General features: G+C 33.6%; 1 protein-coding gene across 1 annotated transcript; it reads left to right on the top strand.

Moving 5' to 3' along the window:
• The first annotated feature begins 3,397 nt into the window (after window positions 1-3,397).
• Window positions 3,398-6,058, top strand: LOC148607215 (RING-type E3 ubiquitin-protein ligase PPIL2-like). The gene has a single exon (XM_088545474.1). It carries the CDS (start codon window positions 3,462-3,464, stop codon window positions 4,992-4,994), a length of 1,533 nt encoding a protein of 510 aa, XP_088401600.1. The 5' UTR covers window positions 3,398-3,461; the 3' UTR covers window positions 4,995-6,058.
• Window positions 6,059-18,726: the final 12,668 nt, after the last annotated feature.

Here is an 18,726-nt window from a genome sequence, read left to right as displayed (position 1 = left end):
ATGACAAGTATATGTCTGTGATGAAGCTCCCGATTTTTCATGAAAAATTCAACATTCCTCGTAATGTATGAAAATGAGAGCAAGTGTTGTGCGGTTGACCTCATTATTTTTTACTAGGCAACTTTAATGACCTTTGTATGTTTCTGAAACTGAATGAAAGTTTAGAATAGATTTAGTCAGCAAACCTATAAGATGTTTTTTTTATATAGTTTAGACCTAGGAGGAGAACTTAACTTACATCCCGCTTTGCGTGCCCGTGACAAAGCAAGAGATTTAGCAGCATTCGCGGAAATTTCTCCCGTCTTATTTGAATTACTTCAACTCTTGTCAAAACATGCCACGAATACAAAAAAAAAAATCCGCTTTGAGAGGACCGAGAATTTAGAATTTTCAAAGGTTAACATCTATGACTGTGTTCAGACAACCGGACTCCATACATGTACGTCATAGACAAATACGGACAGCAATGGGGTGTTATATCCCTCCACAAATACATATACAGGCAGAAATATGGTGTTATATAAGAAACAGGGCTATCTGAGTTATACTCAGGTTTAAGTGGGCGGGGCTTAAGATAGTAAGATTACAAAGACATTTAGTACACTCTCACCCCTTTAGGGAAAACGTTAGGTTTTGTGAAAATTAGTACACAGGGTAATATTAATCCAACTCATCGTTTTTAAAATTTAATTTCTGCCAGAAACGCTTGGTTTTTTGACTGATACTATTATTGCTTTTTAGCCGTGATTTCATCAAGAAGGTAGACCTAGGGTAAGGGACATAACTCATGAAATCAGTGATATGTTTGTATTCTATTCAATTTCACAAAAGCCTCTGAAGCTTTCGTTTGAAACAGAATAAAATGAATCCAGGTTAATTAGATTCTTACATAAGATTGATGTAAAAGTGCTGAATACAAACGCTCAAATGATTTTTAAGAATTGTGTCCCTTACCCTAGATCTACCAAATATGGTAATACTAAAACTGAAACCATTAAACATAAATTTGGAGAACATTCTAGATTTATTGGTTTTACCCGTATATTGTACAAAAACTTTAATTGTTAAATTGGTTGACAAATCTCACTGAGTATGTTCCAATAACGTTATCTAAAATGTGCGAACGGATATGTATCTATATTGTCTTGAGTGGCTTTATCTAGTGATATATACAGTCACTTTGAACCAATAATACATAAATTGTATTTTGCCATTTTGAAGTTTTCATAACATAATTCAACGATTGTTTGTTACTTAATATATATATCACAGCAAGTCAATGCTACTCAATGTGTTTCCCGTACATTCCACTCATTTATATTAATACCTTGTTATAACAAAAGATAGTCTTGCTTAACTTAAATAGTAACGATATAATACAATACAAACAAATCATTTTTTTCTCCAGCGAAAGGTTCTTAAGCTATCAGAGGGCCGGATCCAGACACTTTGAAAAGGAGGGTTGCAAGCTGAGGTCCCTCAGAAAAAGGGGGTGCTAGAACATTATTTTCCATTTGTTGTCAATTTTACACAAGAAAATGACAAATTTTCCAATTAAAAGAGGGATGCTAACGCCTGCACCCCCTCTGGATCCGCCACTGTATCGGTTTAAATGGAAATGAATAAATTAGGTGCTTTAAACTGTCAGGATAAAATGTTTCGATCACTTACATTTTAAATGTAGATTGAGCAAACAAAAGAAAAAGAAAAAGAAAAAAAAACATAGAAAAAAAACTCAATGAAAGAGATTTGTGATTGCATGCTTTTTTGCCATCGGCACTGTAGTCATTTCATTAGGCAATTCTTGCCTATTTGAATTACCACTATATGATTATTTATACCCGCTTAAAACAGGTAGGGTATATAGTGATCATGGTACCCGTCTGTTTTTCAGTCCGTTCGTTCGTCCATCTGTCCCCTGTTCTAATCCGCAACTTCTCTGAAACCGCTAAATGGAATTCTTTATTACATGGCAGCATTGTGCACACAAGGCCTTTTTTGTTTCCCCATCTGAGTGCTTAAATGACTTATATGTGGGGTATCCTATATGGTATATTGGGAGGGGTGCGGGGGTACCACCAAATCGAGCTTTGCGCAGAGTTTTTTCTAGGTGTTTTTTCAATTACAAGCAACAATAATAACACAGCGGTACACATTAACGAACGATGTCTAAGTTTTTTTTAGTAAAAATAGCCCGCTCCCTCATAGGAAAAGCCTAAAATCATATTTCCAATATCCAGAACCTTTTTTAATTTGAAAATGATTGGTGCCAACCGGGGTTCCACATGCGGAAAAGGGGGGTGCAATGATATTTTTTGCATTTTTTTTTAATTTTACACATGAAAAGGACAAAATGTCCAATAAAAAGTGGGTAACAACCCCCTGTACCCCCGCTTGAACCGCCACTGAATATTACTGAAAAATTACCTTATGCAGGTACTAGGAGAAGGTAAAATGCATTTTTCTTTGTGATATTTTCAATAATTTGGCCCATAGATTAATGGGCAAATACGCGGATTTTTATATAAGATTAACGAATCAGATATTTAAAAAAAAGTTGTCAAGAGAAAAAGAGGCCAGCAGATCGGAACTGTCCGGGTCCAAGACCTTAATCTACAGGTCTGGACATAAAAAAGAAAGAAAAAACATCATTAGGGGACGATCATGCATTTGATCCTGATGTGGGCAGACAGTTTTGGTCTGGACAGAATATTTATTTGTAAAAAATGCATATCAGAAAATTTTTTTTCAAATGCTATTTATTTTCTTTACACTGTGTAGTAAAATCTGAATGGAGACCAGATTGTTTTTTATTTTCTAAAAATTGGAGGCTAGAATATTTATTTCCAATTTTTTCCAGGCCAATATATTACTTAACTGCCAGCACCCTACTGCCCCTGAATCAAATGATCGTCTCTTTATTAAGTACAAGATTAGACAATTTTTCTGTCCCTATTTACAACTCTCTTCTTTTTTTAATATGGCAATATCCGTGGAGTCCGAGTTGCTCATTTACTTTTGTTACTTTGTATGTATGATTTTAGTTACTTATGTTCTTTGTTGTGTATGTCTGTTTTCCATGTCTGGTCTTTGTCCCTGGATTACATACTTTTGATTATCGCTATAACCTTGGTTCCCTTGATTACTCTTCCACATACATGTAAATAGTGAGGAGGGTTGCAGGGTCAAAGGAAAATCGAACTAGTACAAAATAAGAATTCAGTAGCCGTCAGCGACAGAAATTTTACAGATTGTCATTAAAGATCTCCTAGTCAGCAAAAAAAAAGCCCTCAGATGATATCTCAAGAAAAATCGGAACCTGAACATATTCTTACCGACTACGGTATTATTTATATCGAAACCGTTATTTCCTGTTTAAATGGGAAGCAGTCTTAATCGACTATATTCCGTTGGTGTGCCAACAATACAGGTACCAGATTAATAAACCAGACCCTAATACCATGGGCAAAAAACAGCATCAAAAAGACAAGTTGTATTTGACAACAACTGAATGGAAAAACGAATTTGGTGGATATAAACAACAGAGATTCTCTTCAGACTTTAAGCGCTTGCCGTTTGACTGTTGCAGCCTTTCGTTTCAACCCTTTGAAAATCCACTATGTACGAAAGAAGGTGTTATTTTCGATATAATGAATATTGTCCCATTTTTAAAGAAATATGGCATAAATCCTGTAACAGGCGAGAAAATTACTGCCAAAGATTTAATTCACTTGAATTTTCACAAGAATTCGCGTGGCAAATATCATGATCCAGTGACATTCCATGAGTTCACTGAAAACACTCAAATTGTTGCTATCAAACCTTCTGGCAATGTCTACACTAAAGATACAGTTGAACGATTGAATTTGAAGACAGGTCATTTGAAAGATTTGATTACAGATGAACAATTTGCTAGGAGTGATGTTATCACCATACAGGATCCAAATAATCTTGACAAATTTAATATTAACACTTTTTATCACATCAAAAATAATCTCAGTGCAGCAAAGGGTGATAAAGACAATTCTAAAATAAAAACTGTTAGCAGCATGACAAAGTCTGTTCTTGATGAGCTTGAGAAGACATACAAGGCCCCAGTCAAGGAAGAGACATCAAAAGTTGCGGCAGATAAGTTTAATTCTGCCCATTATTCCACTGGGCGTGTGGCAGCTTCATTTACATCAACTGCAATGGTTCCTGTGACTGAGCATGAAAATGCACTCATTGATGAAGACATACTTCGATATGAGAGAGTTAATAAGAAAGGTTATGTTCGCCTTGCTACTAATTATGGTCAACTCAATATTGAATTATATTGTGATATGGTCCCCAAAACATGCGAAAACTTTTTAAAACATTGCAAGAACGGATATTACAATGGAACAAAATTCCATAGGTTAATCAGAAATTTTGTTTTGCAAGGAGGAGATCCAACAGGCGCCGGAACTGGTGGTGAATCAATATGGGGTGGCTCCTTCAAAGACGAACTAAAACCTAATTTACAACACACTGGACGAGGTGTTTTGAGTATGGCTAATTCAGGCCCAAACACAAACAAGTCTCAGTTCTTTATCACCTTGAGATCTGCACATCATCTGGATGGGAAGCATTCAGTATTTGGGCGAGTAGTTGGGGGTATTGGAATCCTGGATCAAATTGAGTGTGTTGAAACTGACAAGAAGGATAGACCTAAAAGTGACATTGTCATTGAGACTTGTACTGTTTTTGTTGATCCCTATGAAGAGGCAGATGAAGTATTGAAGAAAGAGAGGGAGGAAGATATTCAGAAAGCAAAAGAGGAGAAAGCAAAGCTAGAGAAAGAAAGAAAGAAAAAAGTTGAAATGGAAAGTTCTCCCAAAGTTTATAAGTCTGGAGTGGGCAAATATATCAATTTAGATGCCCAGAAGAGATCAAATGATGATGAACCTTCTGAAACAGAGAAGAAAAAGGCAAAAATTGTTCCTGGAAAATTTGGAAACTTTAGTAACTGGTAAAAGGGAGATAATTGTTCCTCTTCCAGTGCATTGTATTCATGATGAGTTGTCTATACATGTATATGTTGTATATGGACCAAACCAAGAGTGTACAATTACATGTACAATGTATAATGGGATATAAAGCAGTTTTATCATCCAGCTTTAAATAAGTTGTTCTCTTGCATTGGCTTCTTAAATGTACCTACTGTTGAAAAATTAATTTTCATGGAGTTTAAATGTCATGGTATTTTGATAGATGGCTGATTTTGTCGCGATTAATTTTAATTTTATTGATACATACATGTTATTCTCATCCACATATTAAGTGAAATATTCTCAACCTGCATAAATTTTTGCTTGCACATGTATAACATGATATGCATCAAATTTGAAATAAAAAGGCAGGACATTATGTGTAGAAAAATCCAGGATGAAAATTTGATTTAAAAAAGGCAGGATGCAAGTCAGTGAAAATCAAAATCAAGATCTTTAGAAAAAAAAATCAGGATTTAAAAATGAAAATTTTAAAATTCCTTACAGGTTAGAGGTAAACGTATTCAGGAAACAAATTTTGTAAAAGAGGCACAGACTTAGAAAAACAGAACGTAATTGGACTAGGGGTTGATCTAGGGTTTCACATGTTACGTGTATTAGTTTGAAATAAGGCCCGGTGAAATAAGGCAATAAATGTTTAGGGGGAAATGTGAAAAATCAAGATTTCATGCAAAAGAAATTAATTGTTCCCATTTTGAGTCGGGGCTATAGTGTGGCTGGCCTTTCTTTTGGTCCTTTATGTTGATATATACATGTACATATACATATTTTGAATACTATCATGTAAAAAAGAGTGTAGACTTTTTTTTTTTATACTACTAGTATAAAGTGATTGTTATTCATGTTAGTGTCCTGTACAAACTGTGGAATATAAGTAAAATGTACAAACTTAGTGGTGTGAACGTGAGGAATGATAGATAAAGAGTTTAATATGCGGACAAAAGACTGAGAGATGTACTTTGTATGTGTATAAATATTGTAACGTGAAGAAAAAATAAAAAAAAAGGTGTGGACCTTTTTGACCAGTATTTTATGTAGCATTGTCTTATTATGTAAAATAATACATGTAGATGTATAACATTGTAGATGGCTTTCCACTAAGTAAATTTGTTTTTACACCCCACTCGACGAGGCAGGCATAAACGTTATATTGCTTTTATATAATGATTTTCATGGCTGTCAGTTTGTTTGTCTATTTATCAGTCTACTGTCTGTGACACTTTGGGTTTCTTGATGATGTATGAAAAATCAAAATTTTTCAATTTTAAATGCATTACTTTGTAACGAGGACCATAAAATCTTAGTAAATGATAGCTTGTTTTATATTTAATATTTCAGAGTTTTGGTTCATTTTCTAACTAAAAAACTTCTTCTTGATAGCCTTCACAGTCGGATTTCTGCTTCCTGTACGTATTGGCCATTTCTTTAGTCTCAATGCCTGATGGTTCTTTCATTTCAAATTGTAAGAAGTATTTATTGTAGAGTATGTTTTATATACTCCACCACATGGAGTTCAAATTTTAGTTTGATCAGATTTATTACACAAATGTTACAGGATATTTTAAGTCGTCTCCCCACTGCCAATTTTTTTGGATGAATTGTAGTTATTTTTCTGTGAATATTAAAGAATTGTGAAAGTGAGCTTTTTTTTGGATATTATTGAGTCATGATTAATTAATTTCATTTTCAGTTGTTTTTCCCAGCCAATTTTTTCACAATGAATCAAAGTTATTTTTATCTTGGTATATGTATTAGTGAAATTATTTTTTCTAGATATCTTTCTTAGAACTCTGATAATAGGTGAAGTTAGATTTTTTAAGTTACTGGAGTCTGGATGAGTTTAAACTGTTGTTCCATGGGATGAATAGTAATTTTAGCATGTGCCCATAGATATTCTGTGCAACAACAACCAAAAAAAACAACACAAAAACAAAAAACAAAACAAAAACAACAAAAAAACAAAAAACAAAACAAAAACAACAAAAAGCAAAACAACAAAATAACAAAAAACAAAAACATAAAACAAAACAAACAAAAAAATGTGGTTGTATAATGGTATTGTGCTGTCAGCATGGATATTTTTGTCATCATCTGTGTCAACTTTGATGTCTGTATCATGGTCCATAGACACTTATTTTTCATGCGATAAATTTAATACAGTATTATAACAAGAGCAGATATGGTGAATATGTCTAAAAGACGACAACCCGACCAGGATGAGAAATGTCAGTGCAAGATCACCTATGGGTCTCCAATCCCCCCACACAACAGGGCAGACCAGCATTATACACATGTAAAATAGTTGTCCTATATACTCCAGTAACATACAATTAAACTGGATGTGAACAGGGATTAGTTGGTTGATCTTTATAAAAATTTTACCACAAGATTCCTAACAACAAAAGGAAGGTTGGTATTAATTTTATGGGTTATGACCCCAACTGTTATGAAGTTGGGGCAAAAAAAAGTTGATCACAAAACAAGTTCCTTTTCAAAGGATCTATTATTGAACTTTTTCACTTGAGTAAAAGTATGTGGACCTCTTGGATATTGGTCCACAAAATACTATACCAAATGATCATACAGAGATTGATTTTTCGCATTAAAGATTTGAACCATTTAGGACTAAGGAATCAAAAAGTGACCAGAAACATGTTTTTTTTTCCTGTTTTCATGACAATGATTTGATGGTGATCATGAGTAAATAAATCTCTTTTAAATAGTACTACAAGGACATGGTATCCTGACGCCTGGATAATAACTTGATTAACAGTGAATTGATCTCTGAAATTGTACAGCAAAGTGCCACACCCTTAATGTTGGTATCGTTTTGAGGTATTGTGACTTGAACCACACCGGAATAGGGGCCACTACGATTTTGGCAAAAATTCTAAGCCTTTGTCAAATATTCAATCGCAATCCAAATTTTGAGGTTTATCAAGGGGTTTGATCTCTGCGGTCGTATCCAACTGCTACTGGTGGAGCATTACATTGAACATTGCAACATTACTAAAGGTAAATAGTCTTCACTCATTTAAGCTCAATATCATGTCAAGGAAAAGACACCTTCTAATTATAAATAATATGACGAAGGTAAAACCTTTTAACGCATCCGAAGAAACATTAATAAAAAACAACTTAGTTTGATATTTTTTGTCAGCTCTGATTTGATGATTTAAACATACTTTATTCAATAAATGAATTGAATAAGATTGGCAAGGCCTACATATATCCTCTCCATACAAGGCAACAAATACAACATGCAGATAGATGATATTCATATGACTTGAAAACACATACACACCTATGTATATACAAACGTCTCAGAATGTGACGACTCTATTCGCTACACTGCTCCATCGGATCAAATTGATACAGGGAAGATATATAAACCTATAGAAAGTCTGAAAAATTCCCAACGATGTTAGAACTATCAAATTTGCGATGCAATTTTTTGGTCCTTCCCTCCGCGGAACTCGAACTCGTACCGCTGTGACAACTATGGCAACCGAGTGGTCAAGGACGGTGGACTTAGTGGAGGCGGTGGTGCCATAGATGTCACAGCGGTACGGGTTCGAGTTCCGCGGAGGGAACGACCAAAGATTTGCATCGCAAATTTGACAGTTCTAACATCGTTGGGAATTTTTCAGACTTATACATATTGTAATAGTAATTCTCCGTGCAAATTAAATTATAATGCATAACTTTTCCATTATCTTCAAATTAAACTCTTTTTTTTTTATTTTTATTTTAGAATATTATCAATATACATTTTTTTGTAAACATTGATGGATAAAGTTCAAAGATTGAAAATTATTAACTCGATCTTGAAAAAAGAGGTATTTTCTGCATATTTCATGTTTTCTAGACATCATGCATCGATCCCTTCACTAAGGAAGATGGAATTGATTTGGAATGATTTTTAATATCTAGCAATAATTAAATTAAAGTGCATGATAAATAATTCATTTATAATGCTGATGAATAGATCAATAAATTAGTATTTTTTTAATAAAATCAATATTTTATGAAAAATTAAATGTCTGTCATCAATATAATGTTAAGGTCTAAGCAGACAGACTGCACTGACCTCCTGTGGTGAGCATAGTAATTGCAAGATAACAAGAAATGATGATTATCTTCAATGTGGTTCCTACAGTGCGGACAGTTTTGGTTATCAGTCAAGTGATGAAGAAACAAATGTTGATTAAGATTGCTTGCTTCATTCCTCATGCTCTGATTTGATATATTATACTCATAACCTTCAAGTATGGTAAATTTTGTAATGATATACATTTGTCCTAAAGCATTATGGTTTTTGTCATGGTCTGAAATGTCTATGGCCGAAATGTCCGGCATTCATAAGGAATTATTGGTTGTCATGGTCCGAAATGTCTTTGGTCGAATCGTCCAGCACTGGTAAACATTCTGTGGTCCTTTTCACAAAAAATCGTAAGTGTAAAATTAGTGGTAAGTTAAGACTCATAGTAAATAAAAGTATTGTGACGTCATAACTTATGACTAATTTTACTCTTTCGATTTTTTTGTGAAAAGCGCGACTGCTTCTTAAATTAGCGAAACGTCTAAAAAGATTTCTTTTATTGCATTTAGTTTCGCTTCATTCTGTTTCATTTTGTACAGTTGAATTATATTTTATAACGATTTCATTCATTTTATTTAATTGATTCGTTTCGATTCTTTCTTTTATCAATTATTTTCGTTTCGCAATTTTTATGACCCGAGAATTGTGGGTAATATTAATTACGTAATTTTCGTAAACATCTGGCGTCAGTTTCACAAAAAGTCGTAAGTGTAAAATTGACCGTAAGCTATGACGTAACAATGCTATTTTCTGTTATGACGTCATTACTTACGATCAATTTTACACTTACGACTTTTTGTGAAACTGTCGCATGGACGCTATACTGCAGACTATAAGGCCTACCCTATCTTGGAAAAGCTATAATTCGATTTGTATTTAATTATCGAAGCTAGCAAATATTTTCCGAGACCGCTTTGGTTCTCAGTCCAAAACATACAAGCATACGCAAATGAAGCTGCCATTGTGCTGTTTTTCAGCTACTGAAAATGCAGGTACAAACCGGCTATTGATTTTTTTTCTTGCCATAAGTATACAAAACCAAGTTGATAATACAACCATAAACGCTCCCTTCGGAAGCGTATAAACTAACTCAAAAAGGTATATATATATATATAAACGTCTCAGAATGTGACGACTCTAATCGCTACACTGCTCCATCGGATCAAATTGATACAGGGAAGATATGTAAACGTATAGAAAGGTCTGAAAATTTCCCGACGATGTTAGAACTGTCAAATGTGCGATGCAAATTTTTGGTCCTTCCCTCCGCGGGACTCGAACTCCTGTGACATTTACGGCAACACCGCCTGCACAAAGTCCTGCACAGCGCCCTAGACCACTCGGCCAGCTAGGCTATATAAAATATAGCTTTCGCTGGCCTGGTGATTTCTCCTCGTAGGATTAATCTAGGGCTGTAACTTAGTACACGATGTATGGTAGTACGGGGCAGATTAACTAGGTGTTATTATGTAGGATAGAGGATCAAATTAATGATGCATGTCACAACAAATCAATATTATACAACGTCTCAGAATGTGACGACTCTATTCGCTACACTGCTCTATCGGATCAAATTGATACAAGGAAGATATGTAAACGCATAGAAATTTACATCGCAAATTTGACAGTTCTAACATCGTTGAGAATTTTTCAGACCTTTCTATACGTTTACATATCTTCCCTGTATCAATTTAATCCGATCACTACTAAGTTATATAAGTCTGAATAGGGTACATTGTGTTCTAACTTGTGCTAACTCTGTCTTAACTTTTCCAAATATGTCTGAAAAATACTTGGATTATCTTGACCGAGTCTCACCTTGTCCAAACTAGTCTCAACTAGTCTCGACCATGTCTCGACTTGTCTTGACACAGTCTTGACCTGTCTCGACCAAGTTTTCACAAGTCTTCACTTGTCTCGGCCAGTCTCAAACAGTCTTACCAGTCTCGAATAGTCCCGACTTAGTCTCAACCAGTCTCGACTAAACTGGCTCAACAATTTAATTCAAAGCTCTCAACAACCTTATTAGTCTCGACATGAGTTTTTCATCCATTATAGCATTAGAATGTTTGGAAATTGTAAATTGTATTAATTTATTTAAAAGTGGGAATGTTTATTGTATCTGAAGTATATTTTTCTGAATAAAGATACTTTTAATTTCTAAATATTAGATATACCTTTACTTTAACATTTCACGACATATTATAATTTTGTCAATTTTGTACCTTTAATTTATATTTTTTATGAAGTTCCTTTTTAACTTTTAAAAGTGGCTATTGTTCACTTATTTGTTATTGTAATTAACGTCTTATTCGAGCCACTTCAAACATATAATATTCTTAATTTTCCTACCCGGGGTATACCTAAATAGTTGTAGGCCTTGAAATATTGCGTTTTACTTGGGCCTGTAACTTATGAATTAATGGAAATAAAAATGTACTTCATTTTGCAAAAGTTACTTAAATTTACACAAATATTCCCACTTTTTAACAAATTGCATGCATGTATTTAGATAACTATAAAGTTTTACAATGGACTTAAAAACTGTCATATGAAGGGTAGTATCCCAAACATGAGGGGTTCTCTAACTTGAGATCTTGTAACCTCTGACAGTCGGTATAGGGGAAATTTCCCTGATTTCAACTCTTTCATGTGAGAGACTTTACGTGACAAACTTTTTCCTCCCCAAAACATATTAAAAACAAATCTTGTAAAATGTTTATTGGTCTTGTTATTCAAAATTTACATTAAACCACTGTGGTAGATCAAAACTGATTGTTTTCCTGATTTAAAAACTCTGCAACTTGTTTCATAATTAAATAATCATGTTGCACCATATGAAGTCCTACGTGTATACCTGTCTGTTAATTGCAAGCCCATACCTGTGTCAACAGATCCTCGAACCGCGACAAGATAAAAGAAGCTGCCAACGCTATCTTTAATTGAGGGAAAATCGTCCCTTGAACTAAGTACAAATGAAGTCCAATACATAATGTATTTGCAATTAAGTAGATATATCATCGTGGATTTATCCCAGGGAATCCGATTAACTAAAATAAACAGCCGACAACAGGGTTGTGGCACAATCGACATAAACCGTCATTTTTTTAAAGAATTAATTTTTAATATAGGAATACTAGTTTCAAGCTCCTAGTCTAATATTACATGTAAACATATTTTTAATTAATGATCTCAAATTTGGTTGCACCGTTGAGATTAGTTTATCACTGAAATACATGAAGTTCTTTTTTATATTTATTCCAATGAGGCATCTCTAAATATTGCATTGTTGTTTTCTCGCTAATTCCACTTTATTTTTCACTCGATATAAACACATATTCTTTATACACATGTATACATAGCCCATGTAACTTATCGAAAACAGATAATACTTCGATTATAAATGGTATTACTCAGTGCGTGATCTATCTGCTGCATATTACCAAACATCACACAATGAAAATAATTAATCGTTAAGGTAATTTGTATATACATGTATATAGTTGAGTTGTCTAATCATTAAATAGAAATAATCACGTGAATTTTATACATGTAAAAGTGTAGTAAGGGACGAGCCTTAAATCTCCATTCAGCTCGGAATTTTATCTTTTTTTTTTAATTCTTTGTTGAAAAAAAGTCACAGGAAAAAAGTCACAATTTTGGTAGAAAAAAAGTCACAGGAAATGAAGTCACAATAATATTAATACTCTGACTTGGTATGATTTACTCGAAACTTTTGCTGTGAACATAGATTTACTTCTGGAATAAAATGTGGGTTAAACACTAATTTATTGTGACATATTTGAAAAATTTTCTTGCATGTTTTAATGATTAATTGTTAGTTTATATGTCATGTTTTTATTGTCTTTAAATAATCAATTTATTGAGGGATTACAATAATCCAAAACATATACTAACAAACAAACAAGCAGATACAATACATGTGATATGATTATATGAGTTTGACAATTAATATAAAGATGACAGTTGACATATTTCTTTCCAATTAAATAAAGTATCTTGAAAATATATACCTATGAAAAAAAGGTGAATACATATGTCATAGATATAATAAAATTAGAAATAGAAGTATTAAGATGATAATTAAGATTTGAATATAATACTTCTTTTCATGTATTGTGACTTTTTATCCGTGACTTTTTTTCCTGTGACTTTTTTTCCGTGAATTTTTTTTCCTGTGACTTTTTTTTCTACATTCACATGTACAAGTATACCGCTAGTATACTACATATTAAATAATTCCACGCATTATCTGTGTAATGTCACTAAAGACGCAATATACACGCGTGTCACTTATCAACTGTCAGCTAACTACCATATGTCTAAATACATATATTTTATGTTAAATTCTGAAAACTTAATTAATTAGGGAATATTATTAACCAACTACCCAGAATACGTTAAAATATGTCAAAAACTGACCAATTGATATGAATTCAAACCGGGCATATATACGGGGCCAATATGAAAAAGGATGGCCAATATGGATCTAACCAGGGCCAATACGGCATCATAACTTCCGGTCGTTTGACACCGCCAGCAGGCGGGACATTTTCCAAGCAAACTAGAATGGAAACGATTATTGAAAAATGCAGTAAACCAAAGACACGATGCCGATTGGAATAACAGAGTTTCAGATCATGACGATTTTTCTCGCTTTAAACTGATACACAATTCAATCTCAGCCGCTAGAGTATGGTCTTATTCCTCAAACTGTATGGAACTGAAGAATGCATTTTTCATCGCAAAACTGATCTCATCTACACCAAAAAGACACACTCAGCCTTGCAAATTATGTAACAGAATTGTTCATGATATAAGGATTCATGCATGCATAGATTGTACTATTACATCTCCTTTACTCGACATATGGTGGGATTTACTTATCGAGAATCTTCCGCTTGAACTGTATGTCGAATTGAGTGAGTGCGATGACGAGTCACTGTACTGCATTATGCTCGGAAAACAGCCAGCCACAGTACTCAGAAAGTGAATTGAATTCCTTCCAACGATTGTGTTATATCCACGTTGTAAGAGCCACTGCAGCCTAAGATAAAGAACTGCGTTCTTGTAGGGTCACGATGTGACATTGTCAGCATTCCTTGGGGCTTTGTTTGTTTGTTTTTTGTTTGTTCTTTTTTTACCCCTGTCAGTGTGCTTTCTATATATTCTTACTTCACTCAACCTCACCATACATATATGTGATATGTGTATATATTATAAAATTTTGTTGACTTTATTTTTGCATTTATAATATTACATACATACATACATACATACATGTAACTATTTTTTATATGTGTAAATATGTTCTATCTATGTTCATATAATCCCAATATTGGGGAAATAAAGAAATGAATGAATGAATGATCACCAGGACTAAAAGCTGCAGAAACACAAAAAAATCTTCCATTTTATACAAAAAAGATATTTACTGATTAATGCAAATAAACCTACATGATTTTGGTAAAACACAAAAACAACTTTTCAACAAATCATCTAGTTGAGTTGGTTAATAAAATTATCAATAAATATGTAATTTCAATTTGGCCCTGTTATAGGTTTCGGTCAATCATATTGGCCTCGACAGCCGTATTGGCCTCGATCCATATGGGAGACCTCAAACCTATACCAGGGCCAATATGAAATTACATATTTATTAACATATAATAAAGCCCCTGATTAAGTTTTTGTAATATTGGGACTAACCCAAGAAAGGATCGCCTTAAAACTTTAGCGATAAAGCAGGCGTGTATATTATATAGATTACTATATAGAAAAACAGTAATACAAATGTCACATTGACAATTCATCCTACAGGTACATGTACATACACGAAGTCCCTTTTAATTTGATACAGGTCAATAACTATGCAAATGTAAGAAAAGACATCATTCACCTCTATATCCCCGCGTTACTGGCTCCTGTCTGACACCAATAGACACATGTTCGTTTAAAATAAAATCGATCTAAGTATTACACCGAAACTACCGTCTAAAAAAAGAATAGCTTATAAACCATAGAAACAACCAGCTTACATCTCAGATGATTACGATGATTGTGTTTTGTTGTTAACAAATTCAAACATTCAATTTTATAATGCATAGCCAAACTAAAAGGAGTCAATAATTGCATGTTTTTATAACATGTATATTGTTAAACATGAAACTGATACAAATTTGCTGCATGCCACTTGTCTGCTTTTTACTTGATAAAAAGTGAGATAGTTCATAAACCTTTTGTATATTATGTCAAACATGTACATGTAACCACAGAGGCTTATTAGCGTCAACTAAACTGTTTATTATTATATATTTTGCGTTATCATGCAAAATTGTGCATCTACAACATTAACGCGGAACATCTGCTACAGATTTTGAATACATATCTCGTAATACTTATACAAGTTAATCTTAACAAAAAAGATAGCCAGACACATTGTTTTCGGTGCAAGTGAGAGTGTGAACTTCTTTTATTTGGCTGTACGACTAGTTTAAAGCAGGGTCTGTTCAATTGGGAAGGTCGTTCTCATTCTTTCTGCCAAAAACACGTTAAACCATATCATTAAATGGTCAGGCATTTGGATATACCTAAATTTGCAGTGAGGATGTGACAAGATGTAGGGTGTCCGTACTTTCGTCAGTCCATACTATCTTCCTTTTTTATGCTATATAGGGGATGCATCTTGTATCTCTCATACCTTCAATTATTTTTAAAATGCTTAAAACATATTTTGGTTTCTCTTCCGACTAAACATACATGTACTTAAGATATAGAAAATTAATTGCAAATTGATTTAAAAAGATAATACTATTATTGACAGGCAAGATTTAACCTATTTTCTTCTCTATATACAACCTTTTATAAACTATAATTTTTATTTCATAAAAAACACACAACATGAAAAAAGCAAATAAAAAAGGGAAAAGAAGAAATGTATAATTTTTTTTGTAATTAATATATCACACGAACATTATAAATCAAAATATATCTGTATAATAGTGAAACAACTTTATCATTTTATACGGTACCATGTTTATCGCTTATGTGTTTCAAGTAGTTCATGTACATGTAGGTATTGTGATTTCGAGGTTCGGAATAAATGCCACCTGCCGGGTCGGTTGTACGGTATATCGTATATTGTCTGAATAGCGTAAATACTCCTATACAATTTTCTCTGGTATAATGATGAACGTCACATACAGGTATCTAGTGTTTTTATCTGGTCCTGTGTGTACCCAGGATTTATGAGGGGTGTTAAAATGCACCGAATAGCAATTCAGATTCTTTTTAAAAATAATTTCGGGGCAGGAGTGTTTAAAAAAAGACTGGCTTCAGAGCTTACTACGGAAGGGTTTTCAAGCTATAATCTGCACAATTTTGTTCAAAATTTATGAAAGTAATATGTGTATTGTGATTTCGAGGATCGTAATAAATGCCACGCACCAGAACCAGTTGCACGGTATATCTTATATTGGCTGAATAGCGTAAATACTAGTATACAATTTTCTCTAGTATAATAATAACGTCATATATAGGTACCTAGAATTTTTATTTGGTCCTGTGTGTACCCAGGACTCCTGAACGGTGTTAAGATACACCGAAAAGCGATTCAGATTCTTTTTAAAAATAACTTCGGGCTGAACAGGAGTATTTAAAAAAGACGGGCTTCAGAGGTAACCACGAACGGGTTTCAAGCTATAATCTGCACATTTTTTTGCCAAAATTTTACTGTTTTCAGTTGTTACTGATTCAATTTCTCAGCACAATATTGCTGTTTAAATCTAAGAGTATGTAGAATCAGTTATCTACTGAAAATGTTTGTATGCATGCATTGATTTAAATTAGGCAGAGTAATTTGTATTTAATAAATATTTTTTTATGAATTTCTTTTCAAATTCTTCCATCCAAACTTTGATGTTTTCTATATGATAGTATCACTATGAATGTTCTTTCCTATAACCTGAATAATGAAGTAACAGTCTCCATTAAAATATGCAAAAGGCAATTCATGCATAAAAGAGATACAGTGGTTTTATCTTTGAATTCTTAAATTAGGACTGTTTTCAGTCCTAAATTGTTAAATATATGTTATCGAGACAGTTTGAGATTCATTTGAGACTCGTCGAGACTTCTTTAAGACTATTCAAGACTGGTAAGACTGTTCAAGACTCTTCGAGACAGGTTGAGACTGGTGAAAACTTGGTCGAGACTGGTCAAGACAAGATAAGACAAGTCGAGACTGGGTCAAGACAAGTCGAGACACAGTCAAGACTTTTTGGGACTTGATTGGACATGGTGAGACTCAGTCGAGACAATCCAAGTATTTTCAGACATATTTAGAGAAGTTGACAGAGTAAGCACAAGTTAGAACAAAATGTACCCTATTCAGATTTATGTAACTTTATGTAGTGGATGGAGCAGTGTAGCGAATAGAGTCGTCACATTCTGAGACGTTTGTATAATATTGATTTGTTGTGACATGCATCATTAATTTGATCCTCTATCCTACATAATAACATCTAAATGAACTGTCTCGTACTACCATACATCGTGTACTAAGTTACAGCCCTAGATTAAACCTACGAGGAGGAATGACCCGGCCAGCGAAAGCTATATTTTTATACAGCCTAGCTGGCCGGGTGGTCTAGGGCACTGGACTTTGTGCAGGGGTGTTGCCATAAAGGTCAAAGCGGTATGAGTTCGAGTCCCGCAAATTTGACAGTTCTAACATCGTTGGGAATATGCTCGCGCAGTAACGTATATATATATATATATACGTTACTGCGCGAGTCACGGTTATTGGTTCGATTATCGTGGTCCGTAATGTATTTGGGTCGTTTTGGCAATCGCATGGAATTATGAGTAATGGTACTTTCGTAAACATTGGAGCGCCTTCTGTTGACTGTTTTGACCATCCATATCTTGGAAAATAAATGATATGTTTTGAACTTAATCAAAAACGCTACAGAGACTGGTTCTGTTCTCAATCACATTGTTCGAAGTGTACGAAAATGAAGCTGCCAGTTTACTGTTTTTAAGTTCCTGAATTTACATGCACAAACCGGATATTGATGCCTTTTCTGTCCATAAGTATACATGACCCAGTTGATAATACAGCCATTTACGCTCAGGCGTCGGTTTTACAAAAAGTCGTAAGTATGAAATTGATCGTAAATCATGACGTCACAATGCTATTTTAGTTTATGACGTCATTACTTACGATCAATTTTACACTTAGGACTTTTTGTGAAACTGACGCCTGTTAAAAGAAAGAGAGGGACCGTGTGGAACAAAATATAGAAATATATTAGTTCTTAAACTTTGAACTTCACATTTCATGTCTATTTTCCTGTTTTTATTAGATATTTCATTTTTAGTAATAAAATAAAATCTAGAAAAAAATGGGAAATATTAAAATGTATAAAAACATGAAAGGTTAACATTTAAAAGTAGTTTTGTGTTCTATAAGATGACTGAAACCTATATTAACAAACATTGGCGGGTCCAGTTGAGGACGTAATAAGCGTACACCTCCACTTTTCAAAGAAAAAAAAAACAAACAAAAATATA

Source organism: Perna viridis, chromosome 9 (assembly GCF_037379345.1).
Source record: "Perna viridis isolate PV_CMFRI_1.1 ecotype Kerala chromosome 9, ASM3737934v1, whole genome shotgun sequence".
NCBI classification, from domain to species: Eukaryota; Metazoa; Mollusca; class Bivalvia; order Mytilida; family Mytilidae; genus Perna; species Perna viridis.
The sequence above is the reverse complement of the archived record's forward strand: the minus strand, read 5'-3'. Positions and strand labels throughout refer to the sequence as shown.